Source organism: Magnolia sinica, chromosome 4 (assembly GCF_029962835.1).
Source record: "Magnolia sinica isolate HGM2019 chromosome 4, MsV1, whole genome shotgun sequence".
NCBI lineage: Eukaryota > Viridiplantae > Streptophyta > Magnoliopsida > Magnoliales > Magnoliaceae > Magnolia > Magnolia sinica.
The window spans coordinates 105,419,973-105,441,983 of NC_080576.1; the positions used below are offsets into that span (position 1 = coordinate 105,419,973).

The 22,011-nt window shown below is 40.9% G+C and overlaps 1 protein-coding gene, 1 long non-coding RNA gene and 1 other non-coding gene across 3 annotated transcripts; 1 reads left to right on the forward strand and 2 right to left on the reverse strand.

Annotated features, from left to right (window-relative positions):
- Positions 1-101: 101 nt before the first annotated feature.
- Positions 102-15,949, reverse strand: LOC131243634 (short-chain dehydrogenase TIC 32 B, chloroplastic-like). The gene is made up of 8 exons (XM_058243127.1): positions 15,790-15,949; positions 8,822-9,053; positions 8,271-8,350; positions 5,279-5,432; positions 4,596-4,674; positions 3,902-3,986; positions 3,030-3,076; positions 102-547 (listed from the first exon to the last, which is right to left on the reverse strand). Exons 1-8 carry the CDS (start codon positions 15,905-15,907, stop codon positions 374-376), a joined length of 969 nt encoding a protein of 322 aa, XP_058099110.1. The 5' UTR covers positions 15,908-15,949; the 3' UTR covers positions 102-373.
- On the reverse strand, positions 1,232-3,022 carry LOC131243638 (uncharacterized). Its single transcript, XR_009170145.1, has 2 exons — positions 1,564-3,022; positions 1,232-1,506 (listed from the first exon to the last, which is right to left on the reverse strand). It is a non-coding gene; the product is annotated as an uncharacterized LOC131243638 (long non-coding RNA).
- On the forward strand, positions 10,980-11,081 carry LOC131244889 (U6 spliceosomal RNA). Its single transcript, XR_009170660.1, has one exon. It is a non-coding gene; the product is annotated as a U6 spliceosomal RNA (small nuclear RNA).
- Positions 15,950-22,011: the final 6,062 nt, after the last annotated feature.

The following is a 22,011-nucleotide window of genomic DNA, read 5'->3' on the forward strand; positions in this document are numbered from 1 at the left end:
CCCAGCCCATCGAAACCCGGTCGGGCTCCTCAGATGAATCAGGCTACCTTGGCCATTGCTACCTTTAACGATCACAAGCATTTACTTGATAAATGGCAGAATTCATGTAAGATTTCTCTCAGATATAATTCATACCGAGCCGTAAGATTCAAATCGTAAATCATACAATTTCGAGGCTGTTCGTAAAGACGAGAGTGACATTTCGTGCTTAAACTTGGATAGAAATGTAGCATACATAAACACTGTAATTGCAACATCCTTACTGTAGAAACTGAAATTCAATAGCAGAATTCTGTTTTCTTTTCTCTCTATCATCAGAGATGTGGAAAACATAAGGCTACTAGTATAATCCTATCAAGGCAATAATCTTACTTCAGGGCTGTTGTGCCGAGCTGATCAGCTTGTTACTGAAATCCCACAGCTTCTTTGCCAATGCTTCATCTTTGGCCAATTTGCTCGGAGCCATCTGGTTGCAGTCGAGGAAGTACTTACCGCTCACGTTCTTCAGGCTTGGATGTAGTGCGACATAGCATGTCGTAGCTGCTCCCTGAAAACATGCGTTGTTTTCATGATTCTGTTAGAAATTCTGAGCTTTTTGTTAGGTAATGCAGGGGAATTTTCACACCGGGCTCGAGTGGGGTGGCCTGTGAGATGCAGCGGCCATGTGAAGTGGGGCCCATGAGGTGGGTTCGGCCGAGGTCCTAACCCATGGGATGTGGGGCCTGCGCTATGAGATTAAGGGATTGATTTGCCATGCTCTATCAATTCGGGCTTTTAGAGTAAGTGGTTAATTATCCTACGTTAAAGTAGTAGAGGTCTTGTGGGGTGATTAATGCATTGTCCTATATCATTAGGTAGGCTACACTGTAAAAATCAGGCCATTTCACAGCTCTAGATTGATGGTCTGAATATTTAACTGTCTGTTTACTTTGTATGTGTGGTCCACCTAAGGGGTGGGATGATCTGAATTTTTAAGGCAGAAGATGCTGTTGGATCAATGCTGGCATAAGGCCTTCTTGATCCTGACTGTTCATGTTAGCGACCCGGTAATCCCCACAATGGTCTCTTAATCTAGATATCTAAAAATTATTTTTAACATAATATTAATATTATAAGTGATATTTATTTTGTAAAATTCATTTTCAACATTTAAAATCGAAGGTTAATGGGGATTAGCATTTATAAAGCATGAGGGAGGATGTTTCTCTTTGGGGTACTGAGGATCTGATCGTTGGGAATGTCCATCAGAGTTTATAGAGGGGATTAGCAACTCCATTGCAACATACTGGAGAAAACACTAGAAAATCACGAGAAATACTAAAGAAAATCTTACGGTCAGGAAGAGCAAATCTCCAAGTGATACCCAATCTCAAGAGACTGCTTTCCTCATCTTTTGGACACTGATCAATGGTCCCAATCTCTGTTTATTTCAGATCTAATCATTGTTCTAACCAGATGGAAAGCTCAATTCTTGTACAAGGGTCCTGGCGTGTGGAATTAACAGACCTCTTTCTTTGTATCTCAATTCTTGTACAAGGGTCCTGGCGTGTGGAATTAACAGACCTCTTTCTTTGTATCTTTCAACCATCGACGCGATCTTCAATCACTTAGAACTTTTCCTTTCTATCCCACCATCGTGGCAATCAGAACCGTTCATCTACTAGGTCCCACTACAGGTGGTCTACTTGTGAAATTACTAGTACTTGGCGAATCTCATCTCCTATTATTAGTTGAAATTGCGAATGTTGTTTCTAATCCAGCTCTGCATGGATGGCGAGGATCTATGATCGGTGAGATTTTTGCCAAGTTGTTCATTGATGTTGTGACTGGCAATCACAAAAGCCAGAAAGACATCAATGGAAATGAAGACGATCTGATCAAGAACTTCCATTAATCACCGAGAGCTCCCATGCAACAGTTTCAGGAGATCACAACCTCTCCAAGAGCCTCAGATATTAACATACTACTCTTGCGTGATAGTCGCAATCTGACTGTCTGATTGGTGGGCCCCGCCAAGCTCAAGGAAACTGCATATTTTCACTAGAGATTCATATAAATTCATCGTGGAATTCTTGTGTTGGATAGTTATGTTTTCGTTGCCTTATTTTCTATCAGAGGTTTATGTTAGTCAGTAATTCAGAAAAGATACAAAGACTCCTTTGAATGATCAAAGATGATAGGATTTCTAACCACAAATATTGTAATCAGGATCGTCAATCCTGTGAGCCACCATATCGATGGCCCATAGTTGACGAAAATGATGAAATTTTAATCTGTAATTGGTTAATGATCAGCCATTGGACATTTGGAGTTATTCCATCACACATATGTTAGCGTAGGGCTAAAATGGTTTGAAATGTTGTCTTGTACTATTTCAGGTTTGGGTCACTATTCATATTCTCAAATGAGAAAAAAGCTTCATATTTCTTTCATCTACGAGTAATTACAAAAAAATCTTTTAATTATTCCTTCTGAACAGTTTATAAGAATTGTTTTGGTTGAACCGAATTTCATGAAATCCCATGAAAATTAGCATCGAATTAGACTGATTAATGATGAAATATCATGTATTTCATGCAACCAAACACACTGATAAATCTGTTTTCACTTGTTGAGGATATGCATGGTGTATCCTTGTGGCTTGAGTCAATATGGCTGTATAAGGAAAGATGGTGATCCAAACTGTTGATCTGATGGTACCCAACTTGGATAGGGGACGCACCAAAATCACCCGTACAACCCAAACCCTTTGATTGGTGGTCCACGAATAGAAAGTTAGAAAAAAAAATACAGCAATGGTCCACTCATGATGGCAAAAGGACCAGAGGTTGTATGGCTAGGATTATCCAATCTGGGAAATTCCTGAGACATGGTCTATCAACTCCGGGCATATCAGATAAATGACCTGGATCACTTGAGTCATTGGTCCTAATCTGAACAAAATTGATGCTTAAGGATATACTATGAATATCCTTGCAATGAATTTCTTTGTAATTTCATGAAATGTGATTGAGCATGTGCTTGCATACCTGTGGCACACTCTTCCATAAGAAAATTGTGAATACTTTCAACACATCTGCAAGAAGTAGAACATCATGGTTAGAACTGTCAATGGATTGAATCTTGAACTGGATCCGATTCAAAAATCTATCCTATTGAATTGGATTTGAATCATTAATCGAATGTATCGGAATAAATTCAGATCCAGAAAACAGGATCGTTTATAATTGGATCGGATTTGGATATAGCATGATCTGATTAAAAAAAGATCCAATTCGACACATATATAAAGATCTGATCTGATCTATTTTTAATGGTGATGCTTTAAAGGTGTAGTTAGGATTGATGGGAGGTTCACGGGGAAAAAAAATCCATTATTCACTAATGGATTATGTAACTAAAAAAAATGAAAAATGCATTAGCAGTCTAAGCTGGATCGAATTTGAATTTTTGAATATTTAATGAATTTGAATACGAATAGTGTTTTTTAGGATCCATCAGATATTGGCTCAAATTCAGATATCTGTTATTCTTAATCTGATCAGATTTGGATTTGCATAGATTCACTTCGAATTCAAACTGTTTACAGCATTGATCACAGTTAGTTGCAGTTGTTTGTGCTTTCTCAAGAAGCTGCATTAGGCTACTGAAGATGTCTGTGATTCAGGAATCCTACTCTTTAGTAGAGTTCCTAAAAATCAAGAAATGGGCTCTTTTGTGTTGTACTGAAACCAAAGAGCTCTTCGACATCCACACGAGCATCGTCTCATACTTTTGGAAATTATACTAAGAGTAGAAATCCCAAATATTGTGAACTATGTTGCTTACAGCAAGCCAAATGCAGCCGTAAGTGAAAACTGAATAAGAAAAAAAAAAGGAAAAGAAAAAAAAAACCCCATACTCATTAGAAGGGCGGAATGTCTCATGAGGTTCGTCATTATTAATCCAGGATGAACAGAATTTGCAGTGACATTTGCGCCTTCTGCCTGTTTTCGGATAGATGGAAATATGGTCAGTAGGTTCTTATGTACCAATATATATATAAAAAATCAAGAATTTATCATACTTCCAATGATAAATGAACAAATGGAGAACTTAAACAAATGGAGAGGTAGAGAATGGGAGTCCTTGGATTCAATTTTCTGAAGTGGTGGGACCGACTATCGTATTGAATGAGTCCACAGCTGATAATGAGTGGGTCCAATCACTCGAGCCAATGGATGAAGACCCATAAGTTTTTGTACCGCATTTCATTATTTTGAATAGCAGAAAGAGTGTTGTGATTCCCATCCAAGAGAGATCTTTGCTAAGGCATGATCCTGTTGACAGCACTGAGTAGATGACCTGGACTGAAATACGTCGAACACACTTGGAGTTTCTCTTTAAATCATCCCTTTTTTTATCCTTTTTGTATGTGTGAGGTCCATCTGATGAATTGACGAGCCTGATTTCTGGGCCATTTCATCTATAGGGTGGGCCCACTCGACAAAACCCTCCCATCTAAACTAAAGAGATACAGCATTGTCATAAAGCTTCCTGAGGATTGCTCAAAATAATAAATCAAAAAATACAAAAAAGAAAATAAAAAACATTACCCGTAAACGTCGAGATAATTCATTGGCATGTAATATGTTTGCTAGTTTAGATTGCCCATATGCCCTTTTGTCCGAATATCTGATTAAAGAAAACAGAACAGAAACTTCAGCTCCTTGATTTGTTAGTATGTTATCGGCTGGTATTGGCCCTTTATGGCCTCACGTGGGCCTGAAACATGTCCATTACAGCCGTGACATGCCTGTTATCAGCCAATTTTCAGATGGGGCGTTACAAACCTGTATTGCGCAGTAGGTTCAACTGTTACCATTATGTTACGGCTGTTACATAACCGTTTTGAATACCTTAATCCACATGAGATGGGTACGATGACTTCTACCAGGCATGCTGCAGATTCTGCTATTGATTGGCCACTAAAAAAATAAAAAGAAATTCTAACCATCTGATAAATGGACCTTTCTCTCACTGAATGTCAGCCGTTGCTAACTTCTGCATTTTAGCGTCCATTTGAAGTATGATTTTAGGTCTACAGATCGTTTACTGTTTGACCCATCAAATGAATGTTTTCAATCATGTATGCGATGTGGGCTACAATGACACAGACATGGCTCCAGCCCCACATAAGTCTGTTAATGTAAGAAATTGATTCATTTTATAACACAAGTACCATGAATATATACCCATTTATTTCCAATGATATGGAATCTTTTCAGAACTGACGTACCCAGACTGATCGTTGATATTATCAAATCGTATCCCTTGATTGTACGTGTGAATATGCGCAATGGATGACAGGTTCACGATTCGTCCCTCAGTCCCAGTGGATCTAGCTGTGTTCTTCATTTTCTCAAGGAGAAGGTTTGTCAAGTGAAAATGACCTGATATCAAAGGAAGGAATGGAGGTGAGTTTTTCCATATTCAACTGCAAAATAATAGATGGTGTGTGGTGGTGGGTCGCACGACAATGTCGTGCAGCTTATGCGGAGGTGGCCCTGACTTCTCTATTACAAAACATATTACATAAAAGAAAATCATGTTTGCTTCAATTAAGATTAATTCACAAAAGAGTGGTGTTTGGAAATTCTTGAAAAATAATACTCAAGAGTGGAAATTTCAAATCACAAACCTCTTAAATGGCTATGAGCTGACTCAAAACTCGGCCAAGTCCTTAGGAAACTCAGTCTCAGATTGACTTGGCTCGGACCGAGGAAGACTCGTTGAGTCGACTTGCAAACTTGTTCAACTCAATTGACTTGTTGAGGTTTCGAGATGAGTCCTTAGGAACCTTGGTCATGAAATTGACTTTGCCGGACTGGGGAAGACTTGTCGAGTCGACTCATGAAACGGTCAACTCAAGCCAACCACTTGGCTTGTGAAATTGATGAACCTGTGTTAAGAGTAGTAACACTCTCTACCACTGGGCCACATAATGCTTTGATATTAGATATCTCATTTTATAATACTTACATTGAATTAACTATTCTAGTCAGTTTTTACAATTATGAATATAATTATTTATTATTATTAAATATCGAGTTGAGTAGAGTCAGTCCTCAAGCTGACCCAAACCAAATGAACATCGAGTTGATTCAAGTTTTTGGAACTTTAAACTATGATCTAAACTGTTGATCTGATAGGTCCCATTGTGCATGGGCAGTGCCCAAGAGTCTCCTCCATGGAACTGTTGGTATGTGTGACCAAGTGATTGAAAAACTCGGTTTGGTCACGGCTTGATTACATGGGTTTTAAACTTGGAGATTCAGGCAACTCGTTCGGATGAATCGCCCAAGTCAGGGTGTGTATTGGCCCGACTTGCCCTAGTTGGGGGTGACTCAGGGAGGGCGACTTGTGGTATCAAACCAGATTGGGTAGTGCTGATTCCAAGTCAATTCATCCAAGTCTCACCCGAATCGGGCGAGTCTTGAAACCATGCTCGGTCAAGACTCCAAGATTCGGTTGACACAGTCGATTCCACTCGACAAAACTCAGAAAACTCGGCTACTCAACTTATCGAGATCAACAATATTTATAAAATTTAAATATTATTACTGAGTCTTGGTGTTCAAGACTTGAAAATACTTGACCTCAAGAGTGGATATCACCAAATTCGTATACGCCCAGGAGATGAGTGGAAGACGGCGTTTAAGACGAAAGATGGGCTGTATGAGTGGTTGGTCATGCCCTTCGGCTTGACTAACGCACCCAGTACTTTCACGCGGGTGATGACACCAACTTTGAGGCCGTTCATGGAAAAATTCCTAGTGGTGTACTTTGACGATATTCTTATTTATAGTACCACTAAGGAATCACACCTTGAACATTTAAAGAAGGTCTGTAGTGTCCTTAGGAAGGAAAAGTTGTACGCTAATCTTAAGAAATGTGCATTCATGTCTAACCAAGTTGTGTTCTTAGGATTTATAGTGTCATCTGAAGGGATGCGTGCAGACCCTGAAAAAGTCAGGGCCATAGTTGAGTGGCCAGAACCAAGGAACATTCATGAGGTGCGAAGTTTTCACGGCCTAGCAACTTTTTATCGTCGGTTCATTAGGGGTTTTAGCACAATCATGACTCCCATTACCGAGTGCATGAAAAAGGGAGAGTTCGTGTGGTCTAAAGCCGCCGTCAAGGCTTTTAAAGAAATTAAGAGGAAGATGGTGGAAGCTCCTGTCATGCGTCTACCTGACTTTTCTACAGTCTATGTAGTAGCACTGACCCTTGGCGTAAGGATTGCCATTGGTCAATGAGCTTCTGACGGTATGAGAGAGGAAGGTACTTCTCCTTCAACTTCTCTTTCATCTCATACCAATGTGTGATAGGGGCTCTACCAACTCTCTCTATCCTACGCTTGGTGTTGGTCCAAAAGAGTTTGGCTTGACCCACAAGCTTCATCTTAGCAAACCGCATTTGACGGTTTTCCGACATGCCATACCACTCAAAGTAGTGGTCCATGTCAGCAACCCAGTCAAGGAACGCCTTGGGATCCAAGCGCCCATCAAAACTCGGGGCCTCAACTCTCACACTCTTCATGGCACGCTCATCTGGATCATAGCGGTCTTGATGACCACATGTGGCTCGTGCCTCTCGCACCACACCACGACCGTTACCACGATCTCTATCCTCACTTCCACCACGTGTGGCAGCACGTTCTTCAATGATTCCTTCGACTTGAGAGTGTGCATCTTCCCCTACAGCGGGGTTTTCCTTTTGGGACGCCTCTAGTTGCTCCACTTTAGTCATAGTAGTGGTAATTTGGTTCTCAAGGCGGGCAAACTCACGCCTTTGACCCGCTTCTAGGGCGGTTATCTTTTGTATCAATTGAGCAAGTTGCTCAGATAACTGCTCGTTATTCATGGTAGGTTGAAGTCCGAAACCTCTACCTCTTCTCGTGGGCATACAATGAAGACTTGAACCAAACTCTACCTAACTAGACTACTAGTTGTTATGACTTTCAAGATGAATGTGATGAATGCAAAACTACTATGAACTAACACAATTAAGTTGAAACAGGAAACAACTCTACTCAACTTATCAAGATCAACAATATTTATAAAATTTAAATATTATTACTGAGTCTTGGTGTTCAAGACTTGAAAATACTTGACCGAGTTACTCTGCTTGACAGATTTTTGAGTCGAGTCCATACCTTTGATATCCGAAACTGATTTTCTCATTCGGGAATAAATTCATAATACTGTAATTAAACTGTATATACTCACCGAGATGATTCGTTGCGAATTGCATTTCTATTCCATCTTTGGAGAGTTCGTAAGGACAGAACATGACACCAGCATTGTTTCTGAAAATTAGGCCAATAAGGTTCTGATTCAATTCAAAATTAACATAACCGATCCAACGTACATGATCATTTCAAACAAAATAAAAGCTATGGAAGTATGAAGATTGAAAACCAGGCTTATTTCATGTCAATATAAGACAGACAGCATTCATGTGAGAGGAAATGGAGGGAGATGAGCCTTAGCAAATGTGTACTCTGCTAAGCGCAGGATTATAAACATGCGGGGCCCATGGTTTGGTGATCAGGACCATTGATCTGATGTCCCCATCATGGATGTTGGAAGCCCAAAAAATATCCCAGATGGAAAGATCCCAACCCCACAATTGTTGGCCTATTTTCGTACATTTTCTTTCTTAGGGAATGCATTGAAGTGTTAGGATCTCCAAAACTGGGAGATTTTTTTATGCATCCACATCTGCAATTCTGTTTTACGATCGAAGAGAATAAGCAATGTAAGGGAAGAAAGATTACATTAAGATGTTGAGGGGAAGATCCATGGTATTAAAATCATCCACGAATGCCCTGACTGACTTCAAAGAGCAGAGGTCAAGTTTCAGAACATCCAAACGGGCTGCTCCATTGTCCTTGATGATCTGCTGTTTCATCTCATTTGCAGCCTCAATGTTCCTTGCTGCCATGATCACATGGGCCCCACGAAGTGCCAACACCCTCACTGTCTCCGCGCCAATTCCACTTGCTCCACCTGGATTGTTTCATCATTTTCATTTGAAAAATGGTTAGAATTTACTTGTGTGGAAGAATTCAGATAGCTAGCATTCTGATCATGATCAACAACATTAGGAATTGTTCTAACGGCGAACGAGGAGGGAAATTCAGTAAGATTATTGGGTCTTCTAGAGCAAGAGGAAGAAGCTTTTCTCTCTAATCCTTGTATGACAGGGTAGTCCCAATGGTTTGGCCATGGGTGGTGAACGGTCCCCCAGAGTGGCAGTGTTTGGTAGGCCAGACAAGGTGCTGACAGTGCATCATTGCAACATAGATGAAAAACCATCATAAATGGTTGTTGAATGTGTATGATGGATGCAGAAAGAGTTGATCATCTAGCTTATGGAAGTTGTGCTTCCTGATAGTTTGTGTGGAAGGACATTGCATGTAAGGGGTCGTCTGGATACCTGTAAGTTTTAAAGTTGTAACTTCACTTGAAAGTGGCTTTTAGTTGTAAGTTACAATAAGGCATCATTTGGATACCTGTGAGTTTTTAAGTTGTGACTTTCAGTTGCAAGTTACTTACAACAAGAGTTCGTTTCCATACTCGTAAGTTTTTAAGTTGTGACTTTCAATTGAAAGTGACTTTCAGCTGTAAATTACTTACAATAAGGGTTTGTTCGGATACTTGTAAGTTGAAAGTGACTTTCAGCTGTAAATTACTTATAATAAGGGTTTGTTTGGATACCTGTAAGTTTTTAAGTTGTGACTTTCACTTAAAAGTGACTTTCGGTTGTAAATTACTTACAATAAATGGTGGTTTGGATACCTATAGGTTTTTAAAGTTTTGACTTTCAATTGTAAGTGACTTACAATGAGGGGTCGTTTGGATACCTGTAAGTTGTGACTTTCACTTGAGAGTGACTTACAGTTGTAAGTTGTTTACAGGGAAGTGACTTCTCACCTCCAGCCCCGTGAAACTTCCTAGTAGTTTTGCCTGTAAGTGACTTATAAGTGAATTTCCTCCATAAACACCACTTACGTTGTAAGTGAAGCTGGGCACGGGACGACTCGACTCGATCCGAAACCCGACTTGACTCAGGTTATATATATTTATATATATAAAAGCTAATTTCTAACTATCTCTAACCCTACCTGCCGCACCCGACCTCGACCCCGACCCAATCCCAAACTCTCTCTCTCCCTCCCTTGTCCTCCTCCTCTTCCAAGCCCGGCAACCACCCACCACCCGCCCCCTCCTCCCCCCCCCTCCACCCCCCCCCCCCCCCTCTCTCTCTCTCTTCACTCCCTCCCTCAATCTCTTGATCCGACTCGGTGCCAACTCGACCTAACTCGGTATTTCTGACCGGGTTGGACTCGGTCCGGATCAGTCCAAGCCAGACCCAGTCTCAGATCGGGTCAGGCATGCTGGACTTGGTACGGAGTCGGATCGAGTTCGGGTCAGGCCTATTTCAAAACCGGATCAAGTCGGGTCAACCCTAACTCAATCCGACTCGACTCGATGCCCAGCTCTATACTTAAGTCACTTCCCACTTACATAACTTATAGGTATCCAGACAATCACTAAGGAGTTAATATTGAGTTTTGTAGGGAATGGTCCTGGTTGTTATTGTAATGTGAGCAAAGGTGTTGTTCCTAGATGTTCCCTGGTTGGGCTGTATGTCTGCCTCTTTGAGAGCTTGAGTTTAATGAAGTCCCCTTACTGATGCCATCTGAAAAAAAAAAAAAAAAAAGACTTGGGAAGGAAGGAGATTTTTAGATCATTTGTAAGCAGGTTAGTTCCATCAAAGTGGTTGTTCTATCAATTAATGGTCTATTTCTAATTTATCATCTTTTATTTTGGGTTTATACCGTTTGGTATCAGAGTAAGATTATCTCTTCTGAGACGTTTAATAAAATTGGAATGATATGGGTTTATACCATTTGGTATCAGAGTACGATTATCTCTTCAAAGACATTTAATAAAATTGGAATGATACAAAGAAGATTAGCATTGTTCCACACAAGGATGACATGCACAAATCAAGAAATGCTATCAGAGCATAACAATACTCGTAGAAATCTTTTGGAAGCTTCGATAAGAGTTCGAAAAGATCAAGGAAAGCTTCGAGGAAGAATTACCAATGATGGAGGACATATAAAGGTAAATCCAACTTAAACTAGGGATATTACTTGTAGACATGAATCACCAAATGCCTACATTGCACATGTGCAATATCTGAAGACTGTTCATCAGGTAGGACCCACTGTGATTATCCCCTGCGCATGAATTAGGCTATAGTCCATTCATTAGGTGGGACAAATGTTTGTTGAATGAGGATGCTGGTTGTTCTTTTCTAAAAAAGCAGATTAACATAATTCTTCTGCTGGCCACACATATGGTCTAATTCTAATATTTGATCAAGAGATTCTTCATGTGTTGAAGATCACCCTCATCAGAAGGTGGGCCACCGATGGATCGCGGGTTAATACACGTTTTCCATACATTTCCTACATTTATCTTCAAAACTGAATATAATCCTGATCCAACAGTGGCGAATTCCTATCAAATAAATATTGAGGTTGGGTTAAATCCAGAGGTCCCTCCTATAATTCAATGGCCCACCTCAATATAAGGTTAAATCCAATTGGATCATTGCTGCCCCGATTCATATCAAACAAGAACATTCACTCCTGATGAGGAATCATATGATCTCTGATCCTTGAGTATGGAGTATTTGGGCCCATTGCTCGATGATCCAGGCCATTGATTCCCCATAATTCTCCCTGTTGGAAGATGGTAGCTAATTCAATCTTTGAGTTAACAATTTACTTGTGGGCCGCAAATGGAATGGTTAGAGCCACTCCATCCCGATGAACGTTGGCCAACCCCTGTCGACATCGGTCCTAACACATCAATGGTCTGGATTACATGAGAATGGTTAGTACAAACTGATCAATTCCTACTCGTGTTTTTTAGAATTTCATTTCTGGTACTATGCTAGTAATTAGAAAATGTAGGAAGATGGGTGTGTCCATATGGTTATTAGGAAGGATTCGTTGAGGCCGGAGAAACAAGAAGTTACGTAAGGTTCTTACAGGGTAAGATTTGATTTGAATGTTTTAACTCAAGTGTATTATAATCGACTGAACAACTTTCAAACATGTTTTGAATGCCTTCGTCTCACACTGCACATAACCCAATCAAATCTCACCATTCCAGGAACTTGGTATTTTGTGGGCCCCACCATGAAGTATGTGTTGTATCCACACTGCCCATACATTTGGAGAGCATTTTAGGGCATGATCCAAAGCTCAAGTGGACCCCACCACAAAAAAGTGGGGATTGAATGCCTACCATTAAAAAGTTCTTCATCAAGATGATATTTGTTTTTTTCCCTTATTCCATGTCTGTTAACTTATAAACAGGTTGGATCTCAAATAAACATCATGGTGGGCCTCTGTTTTCTGTAGTGGGGTCCACTTGAACTTTGGATCTACCTAATTCTTTGTATAATGCCGTAAAATGATCTCTCCAAATGGATGGATGGTGTGGATACAACACGTAGATCACGGTGGAGCCCAAAGAACATGGTGACGTCACTTCAGTAGCCAACTCAGTTTCAGTTGCTAAGCCGCGGACGCAAATTGCGTCCTACCCCCGCCCTCCCGCCCGGACGGTAATCCGTCCAGGCAGGGTTCTGTGGGGCCCACCACGATGTAAGTAATTTATCCACGCCGTTCATCGCTTCTATCAGACCGTTTTAAGTTATTATTTTAAAAATGAGTTAGGTCTACAGCTCCAGTGGACCACACCAAAGGAAGCTGCAGTGATAATGACACGCACCATTGAAGCCTTTCTAAGGGCGAATGTAATGTTTTTTTTACCAACCAAACTATTAATAAGTTCATGTAGACGTGGATGAAGTGAAAACACAAATATAAGCTTGATCCGAAGCTTCTATAGCTCCCATGAACTTTTTAATGGTGGACGTTCAATCCCCACTTTTTGGTCCATTGGAGCTGTGTACCTACCTCAGTTTTGGAATCATACATTAAAATGATTTGAAAAAGAGATGAACGGCGTGGATAAAACATTTACATCACGGTGGGCCCAGAGAGCCCTGCCCGGACGGATTACTGTCCGGGCAGTGGTAGGACGCAATCCGCGCACATATTCTACGAAATCGGATTGCGTACTGAGTTACTCATACGCTGTTTATCGTACCGAGTAAACTGGGTTGGGCCCACCTTGAATGTATCTGGTCTATCCACGCCGTCCATCTTTTTTCCATCTTATTTTAGGGGTTGAGATCAAAATTTAAGCATATCCAAAGATCAAGTGGACCATATCATAGGTAACAGAGGGGATAAAGATTTCCACGGTCGAAACCTTTCTAGGCCCTACAGTAACGTTTATTTCTCATCCAACATGTTCATAAGATCACACAGTCATGGATGAAAGGAAAACACAAATAAAAGCTTGATCCAAAACTTCTGTGGCCCCCAACAAATTTTCAATGGTAGATGTTCAATTCACACTGTTTCCTATGGTGTGGTCCACATGAGGTTTGGATCTACTTCATTTTCAGGCTAAAATCCTAAAATTATCTGGTAAAATGGATGGACGGAGTGAATAAAATATATAAATCACGGTGGACCCCACAGAGTTTACTCATTACGCAATCCGCTTCCATATTCTACACCCAAGCGACTGTGACAGATCCGAGCTTTCCATCATGTGGGCCTCAAACAAATTTCTTTTTTCTAACCATCCATTCGTAATTTGTCCCAACGAGTGAAACAATCTGATTTAAGAGCCAATACATCAAAACAGTATGGCCCACCTCATTAAAATCTCTGATCTCACACACGTGCCATATGGCACATCTGCTCGACTACAGAGGGGAAGACCTCTACACCCATATGGGCTTAGAAAACCTCACCACCACACATCAACAACTCCATTGGCCCCAGCTTGATTAATTAATACACCCATCCTTTCCACTTTTGAATATGGACCACTAGATACTTTCTTTAATAATACACCCAACGGTGAAAACAAAAATATAAGCTTGATTGGAAACTTCTGTGGCCCCTAAGAAGTTTTGAACGGTGGATGTCACTATCCCCACTGTTTTCTATAGTGGGTCCATTTGAACTTTAGATCTATCTCATTATTTTTATCATCCCATAAAACGATCTCTCCAAATGAATGGACGGTATGGATATAACACATGCATTCCCACAGAGCTTGGTGACGTCACTTCAGTAGCGATTTGGATACTGACCTTGTCAGTATCTAATCCGCCCGCGCCCAGTAGATAATGGTTCCGCAGCAACAACCACAACAAAGCTCTTGACTCTATCCCTATTATTAAATACACTAGGTTGGAATGAGCTATACGTGGCACTCACATAAAGTAGATTGCGACAGGTCAAGCCAACAAAATGAATAATTTAGTGGTCTCCACATGGATATAGTCGTATAAAAATCTTATAGCAGACAAAAGTACCTGAAAAGCCGGGCATTGGTGGGACTCTTCCCAAACATGGTTTTTTACTCAATCAACCTAACCACTTCCCTTCGGAAGCGGATTGGCTGGGGTGCCACACACCAGCTATGTAGCTGATGTACTGACGTCAATAAGTTCTATGGGTATTATCATGAGTTATGAGTTATATCCAAACCGTCCATCCATTTGGCGAGCTCGTCTTATATCTTGACCTTAAAAATAAGACAGATTTAAAGATCAAGTGCACCACAATGAAAAAAAAAAAGAAGAAAAAAGTAGGGGTATTGAACGTCTACCATTGAAACCCTTTCGGGGTCACAGAAGTTTGGGATCAATATGAAATGTTTTTTCCCTCGTCATCCATATATTTTTGACCTTGGATGGAAAATAAAATAAACATTAGGGTGGGCCCTACAAATTTTTTAACAGTGAAAATCATTATCCTTTCCACTATTTTTGATGTGGTCCATTTAAGATTTGGATATGATTTTTTTTTATTTTTTTGTCTAATACTCTAAAATACATCATTGCGGGGGCCATGTAACTTTGATCTCATTTGAACCGTTCGTACAACTCGACGCTCGAGGAGCGTCGGCGCTCGTCTTCGCACCACACGAATAGCTGGTGTCTGGTACACCAGCCAATCCGCTTCCTTCCCTTCAGCCCAAACGAATGGAAATATATTCTCCAAAGGGTTTATTTTTCCAAGGTAACCAGAACCAACGGTGAGAAATCACCATGTGGTAGCAATGGTGTGGAACCGTAATAGAACGATATAGTACTCATAAAGTGAATTTGGGGGCGGTTTTCTCCCACGAGGGGAAAGGCTGGGAGATATAGGAGATGTGAGGAGTTCGTCAAATGGGTAGGGCTCGATCATGAATCGATTCTATAAAAGAGTAATCGCACGATGCGAATCTACTCATATGGAAAGTATTTTTCTCATGTGAGTAAGATGTGACTGAATTGAATTTTGGTGTAGGTATGAACTTTAGTCCTATCTTACTTCATGATTCAGATTGTGACTATTCAAATCAAGATACCAAAACCATCCTTTCCATTTCTGGATATGGACCAATACAAACTTTCTATAATTGTATAAACAACCGTTGAAAGCATTGGTGTATATTCCAATAAGGGTTGGAGAAAAACAGCAGCGCAGCAACAGCGACAATAACAACGAATAGAATAATAATATCTTTTGGTTAATAATAAAAAATAAAAATTAATTAATTAATTAAAAAGAGAGAAAGAAACCTGTAACAATGGCAGTGAGATTGGAGGCATCAATCCCTTGAGTAACCTCTTCAGCTGTTGAAGCAGATCCAAACCCACTTGGCCCTGCCATCCCTGTGATTAGTGACAATAACCCCATCTCTCTTTCTATCTCTTTCTCTCAACACACGAAAGAAAAAGCCAACCACACAACCCCTTTTATAAAGAATTCTTCCAGCTTTAGATATAAAGACTATTACTGAAGGAAAGAAAATGCATGGGAAGATGATGACGTTTCACTCACGAGAATAAAAATCAAATGCATGAGGGGGCAGAACGTATGAGATTTTACAGTTGGGTAGTAGTTCGAAAGCGGTGGGGAATTAAATGCGGAGTTGGAATTGTAGGCGGAGTTCGTTTACTCTGGCTGCGTGGGACGCTTCATACGCAGGCACTCAGAAATTTGACACGTGGAAAATATTAACTCAAAATAAATCGGGAAACCTACCGCTACCAGGAGCCAAAGTTCCTGGTTTAATAATCTACGCAAAGGAGTTATTTGATACTCCGGTTGCGTATGATACTTGATACGCCCGCACTTAAAAATTGCACAGGCGGAAAAATCGGATTGGTTAAGAAAATAGTAAAATCTGAACCGTAAGACCTGTTTTTCTTAAATATACTATTGGAACCTACGGCTGTGGAGAGCCTTAGATTGAATAATCCTAAACTCTACAAGGGGGTCATTTGATAGATGACATTTAATAATTGGTTCTTAAACAATACTATTGGATTTTTTTATTTTTTATTTTTTGTTTTTTAGTTTTTAACCGTCCAATAGATGTCCAACAATCTAACTAATTTTCGGAACATGATACACCCGTGGTATACATAATTTGGATGGTTTATTTTGAATTTTTTTTTATGACACGATGGTAATTTCGCAATAATTTCTAACTGCCTGCGTGTCATCCATCACACTCAGCCAGAGTATCAAGCTAGTTGTCAGATTAGGAAACAGATTGGCTACTCCCCCAGCCACCAGCCCCGTGGCTGGTGGTCGGTGCTATGTGGGCCGTACTATGATGTATGTGTTTCATCCATTCTGTTAATCCATTTTTAAAGATCATTTTAGAGCTTTAGCCTAAAAAATAGAGGGATATAAATCTCAGGTGGTACACACCACATGAAAACAATATCGATTAGATATCCACCATTAAAATCCTCCTAAGGCCCACTGTACTGTTTATTTGAAATCCAATCTGTTGATTTGGTCATACAGGCTCAGATGAAGGGAAAAACAAAAATCAGCTTGATCCAAAACTTTTATGACCACCAAAATGTTTTTAATGGTCATCGCTCATTCAACACTGTTTCCTGTAATGTGGTCCACTTGAGATTTGGATATATCTCATTTTTGGTCTCATACCGTAAAATTATCTGTGAAAATATATGGACGGCATGGATGAAAATCATACATCATGATGGGGCCCACAGAGCACCGACCACCAGCCATTGGCTGGTGTCAGGGGGAGTAGCCAATCCGTTCCAGTCAGATTAAAGGTGCGCGCACGCGTGCAGGATCATAATGGACGCGACTTTGGTGAATCGCTGACTGTGGGGCCCACCGTGATGTTGTCTTATAATCATGTCATCCGTCGATTTCTTCAGCTCATTTTAGGCCACGAGCCCAAAAATTCAACAGATCCAAATCTAAGGTGGACCACACCTTAGGAAACAGCGGTGATTGACCATTAAAAACTTCCCGTAGGCCTCAAAAGTTTTGGATCAAGCTGATATTTGTGTGATCCGTTCATCCACATCTCTGTGACCTTATCAACAGATCGGATGTAAAATAAACATTTTGGTGGCCCCCAAGAATTTTTTAATGGTGGGCGTTCAATCACCCTGTTTCCAGTGCTGTGCTCTGGCTGATATTTGGATCTGCTTCATTTTAGGTTTCATGAGATGGGGGTGCGGATGAACGGCGTGGATATAATATAAATGCATCAAGGTGGGCCCAAAGTGATCTACCGCGTTCCATCATAATGGATGGCCGTCCTCGTGCATCCCCTGTAACAGGAAGTTCCTGCGATCGTGGGGGCAACGTGATGTTGATGAGAAATCCACTCCGTTGATCTGTTTCGCCCGCTTATGTCAGGACATTAAAAAAAAAATAAAATTAGAAAGATGCAAAAATTAAGTAGTCCACGTAACAGAAAACAATAAAGATTGATTGTCCACCGTTGAAACATTCATGGGGCCACAGAAGTTGACTAAGATTTTCATATTTTCAGTTTACCCCATTAGGAATGACCCTATGAACGGTTTGGATGTATGCAATATAAAAATCGCTGTGGACTTATGGAGATTTCAACGGTAGTTATTTCCCTAGCCACTTTTTACTGTCATGTGGCCAACTTTAATTTTCAATCTGCCCCGTGTTTTTTCTCATGATCGTTGATATAATGGCTCACATGCGGACTGACGATGAATAAATACACTTTAATATCTTTTGGCTCTTATCTGTCCAATAAATCGTCATTATTTCGGTCCGTCGCGGTGTATTTAGGTTACCGATCATAGGATTACGATTTTGATATTGGAAAAAAATTACAGAATGCAGCCATCCATTGTGGTTTCCATCATATCAACGGTTTGGATCATCGAAATATGGGCCCTTACATACAACATACAATATGGATGCATCTGGATACTGTTAACATACGCATGCACCAAGTTCACTGTAATTCCTCTTAAACGTGAAGTCGGTCCTTGACAGTTGCGACACGCTTTTACACCGAGACGTGGCTTCGGTGGATCCCGAGTCTTTCGAGTTCGGTGGATCCCTGACTGTGGGGCCCACCTTGATTTATGTACCTTACATCCATGCCTTCCATCCGTTTTGAAATTTCATTTTAGGCAAGATCCAGGATAAAATTCCTACATAAACCACACCACAGGAAATATTGGTGATTGAATACCCGCCATTAAAAATTCTTGGGGCCTACCGGAATTTTTATTTTACATCCAACCCTTTGGTAAGGTCAAAAAACTTAGATGAAGGGACCACACAAATATATACTTGATGAAAAACTTTTGTGGCCTTCAATAAGTTTTTAATGGTCAATAACCATTGTTTCTTGTAGAGTGGTCCGCTTGAGACTTGGATCTACTTCATTTTTGAGATAATTTACTAAAATGATCTTTCAAAACGGATGGAAGGCATGGATGTAAGGGATATACATCAAGGTAGGCCCCACATTCAGGGATTCGCCCTTTTCCACCGTGCCTGAAGGGCCTTCCGCTTTTGAAGGACCGGATCCAGTCAGCAACGGCTCCGCTCTTGGACAAAAGTCTCATCTATTGGATGGTTGGGATTTTGCAATCAAAGGAATTTTGACTGAGTTTGGATGGGGATTGCCTGCGGGAAGATTCCTGCAGCCTTAAGATATGTGGGGCCCACCATGATGCATGTGTTTCGCCAGCTCCACCGTTAAAACGGAACTAGTGCCCGCCGTGATGTTTTATTTTCGATTGTGAAAAAAAAATCATCTTGATCTAAAACTTGTGGGTCCCACGAATTTTCCAATGGAGGGCGTTCGATCCTCACTGTTTCTGTAGTGTGGACCACCTGAAGGTTGGATCGGCCTCATGTTTGGTTTCATACACTAAAATGAGCTGGAGAAACGGATGAACGGAGTGGATAAAACATTTGTGGGCCCCACTTCTTAGGTCGTCTAGAGTTATCATAGAACGGCAGATTCTCGATTCAGATACGGTAGTCGATGCTGGGAAAGCTATGTGGGCTCCACCATGATGTATATGGTTTATCCACTCCGCCTATCCATCTTGCCGGATCATTTTAACAGCGTGAGACTATAAATGAGGGAGATCCAAATCTCAGGCGGACCACACCACAGGAAACAGTGGTGATTGAACGCCCACCGTTAAAAGATTATTGGGGCCCACAAAAGTTTTGAATCAACCTGATATTTGTGTTTTCCCTTCATCCTGGTCATTGTGACCTTATCAACAGGTTGGATGGAAAATAAACATTATAGCGAGCACTACGAAGGTTTTAATAGTGGCCGTTAAATCACCACTTTTTCCTGTGGTGTGGTCCACCTGAGATTTGGATTTGCTTCATTTTTTAAAATATACTTTAAATGAGCTAGAAAAATGTATGGACGGCGTGGATAAAACAAATACACCATTGTGGGGTTCACATATCTTTTCCAGCACCGACGTCGGAGATTCTTCAAAGATGAAGAACGAAGTTTCTTGCTCGATCGAGTTGGCTACGACCCACCCAGCAATGTGGGTGCAACCCTGACCGTAGGGCCCACCTATACGCATGAAATTTTATATCCATGCCGTCCATCTGTTTTTTTCATAGCTTTGTACAAAAAATGAAGAAGATAAAAATTTCAGGTGCATCACCCCATAGGAAACAGTAGTTATTGACCATTAAAAAGCTTTTGTGGGCCACAAAAGTTTTGGATCAATATTTTTTTTCTTTCATCTAGGTTTTTTTTACATTACCAAAAGATTCGATGGCCAGAAAAAAATCACGGTGGACCCTAAGAAGTGCTTAATGCCGGGTGTTCAACAACCACTCTTTCTTGTGGTGTGGTCCACCTGAAATTTTTATATTATTAATTTTTATGATGAAGATATAAAATAATATGAAAAAGTATATGAACGGCGTGGATATAAATTTCATGCATCTGGTTAGGCCCTACGATCAGGGTCGTATCGACATTGCTGTTCCGGGGTCGCAGTCGAGCTCGTCATAAGTTTGCCGCTATAAAGAAAGACAAGAAAATGACAGCCCCCGGGGAAAGGGGTGTATTGACTCTAAGTCATACGCTTTTAATTCTTTGTTCGACCTCGGTCCCTGTTTAGCCTTACTTTTAAGAATTGACCAAAACTTAGTTGGTTTCTACCAACAATGGCCCTAAAGTAGGACAAATTCAAGGAGGATAAAAATGCCATTGGAAAAGTTTTTTCAAAGGAGGAATTATGGGTCCCACTAACTATGCTTGAGCCTACTTATTGAGAGACCTGATCCATTTATGTAATCGGGGGCATCCCAAGACCTCGGAGGGTTTTGATTTTATCTTCGTCCTAGACCTTCGTTGCTCCAAATAAATACAACAATGGTTCTTTTTTTCTTTTTCTTTTTTTGAGTTGTTTCGTTTAATGTGGTCTACCCTTGATGTCTTCTTCTCTCATCTTAGGGCCATGTCCTAAAATTAAATGTACATTTGAATGATTAGAGTGGATTTCAACAAAAACTTGCAATGGGTTCCACAAAACCTATCCGAAAACATATATATAGGGCCAAGACCGAAGCTGTAAGACCCGTATCCTAGTCCGTACTGTTCCGTCGAATCCCGCGATCTTTCTTGTCGAATTTCGGCAACCTGTGACGTATTATTGACGTTGCGATCGACCCTAAGTCGTATGTTGTAGATTTGAGTCGGCTTAATTCAAGACTTGTACCTTTGCGACCGCATCGTCGCCGCGGTTCCAACGCCGCGACTCGTGCACCAATCCGATACCCTGGCAGGAAGATGTGAGCCGGCGTTTATTTCAAAGAAAACGCCGCGCGTTCGCAATCCCAAGAGAATCTCTACAATATGTCAAATCAATCCCATCCATCACCTCATGTCAAGTACAAGCAACCCATGCTTTCTCTCTCCAAAGTCAACCCTTTCTCACCCTCTCTCTTACACACCCATGCTAGTCAAGTACACATCACCTCACCCATCACTCACACCCATCACTCTCTCTCTTTACATCCCATCTCTCTCTCTCTCTCTCATTTCTCAAATCAATTCCAAGCAACCAAAGAGAGAGCTCACGTCCAAGCTTCTCCATGTGAGAGAGTGCATGTGTGTGGCCCACTTTCCCATCCCTAAATCCTCCATCCTAACCATTCATTTCCCATCTTCCACCGTTAAAGTGAAGCTTAAGGAGATCGGCATTCCAACGGACCGAGAAGATTGACCGGTGGGTGCTTATTAGACTAGATTTTTCATGTTTTATGATGGGCCAAGTGAGGCCTACCGATCAATGGTATGGATCTCACTTTGGACCCTAAGATGTGGCCGATGGCCCATCTTGATCTTCATGATCATTCCATGATGGGGCCATTCCCCATGGACCCCATCATGATGTTTATTTTCTAACTTGAAAAGAGGTCATCTGGACCGTCCATTTGAGTGGAGAAGGGATCTCCACCGTTGATCCTTGATT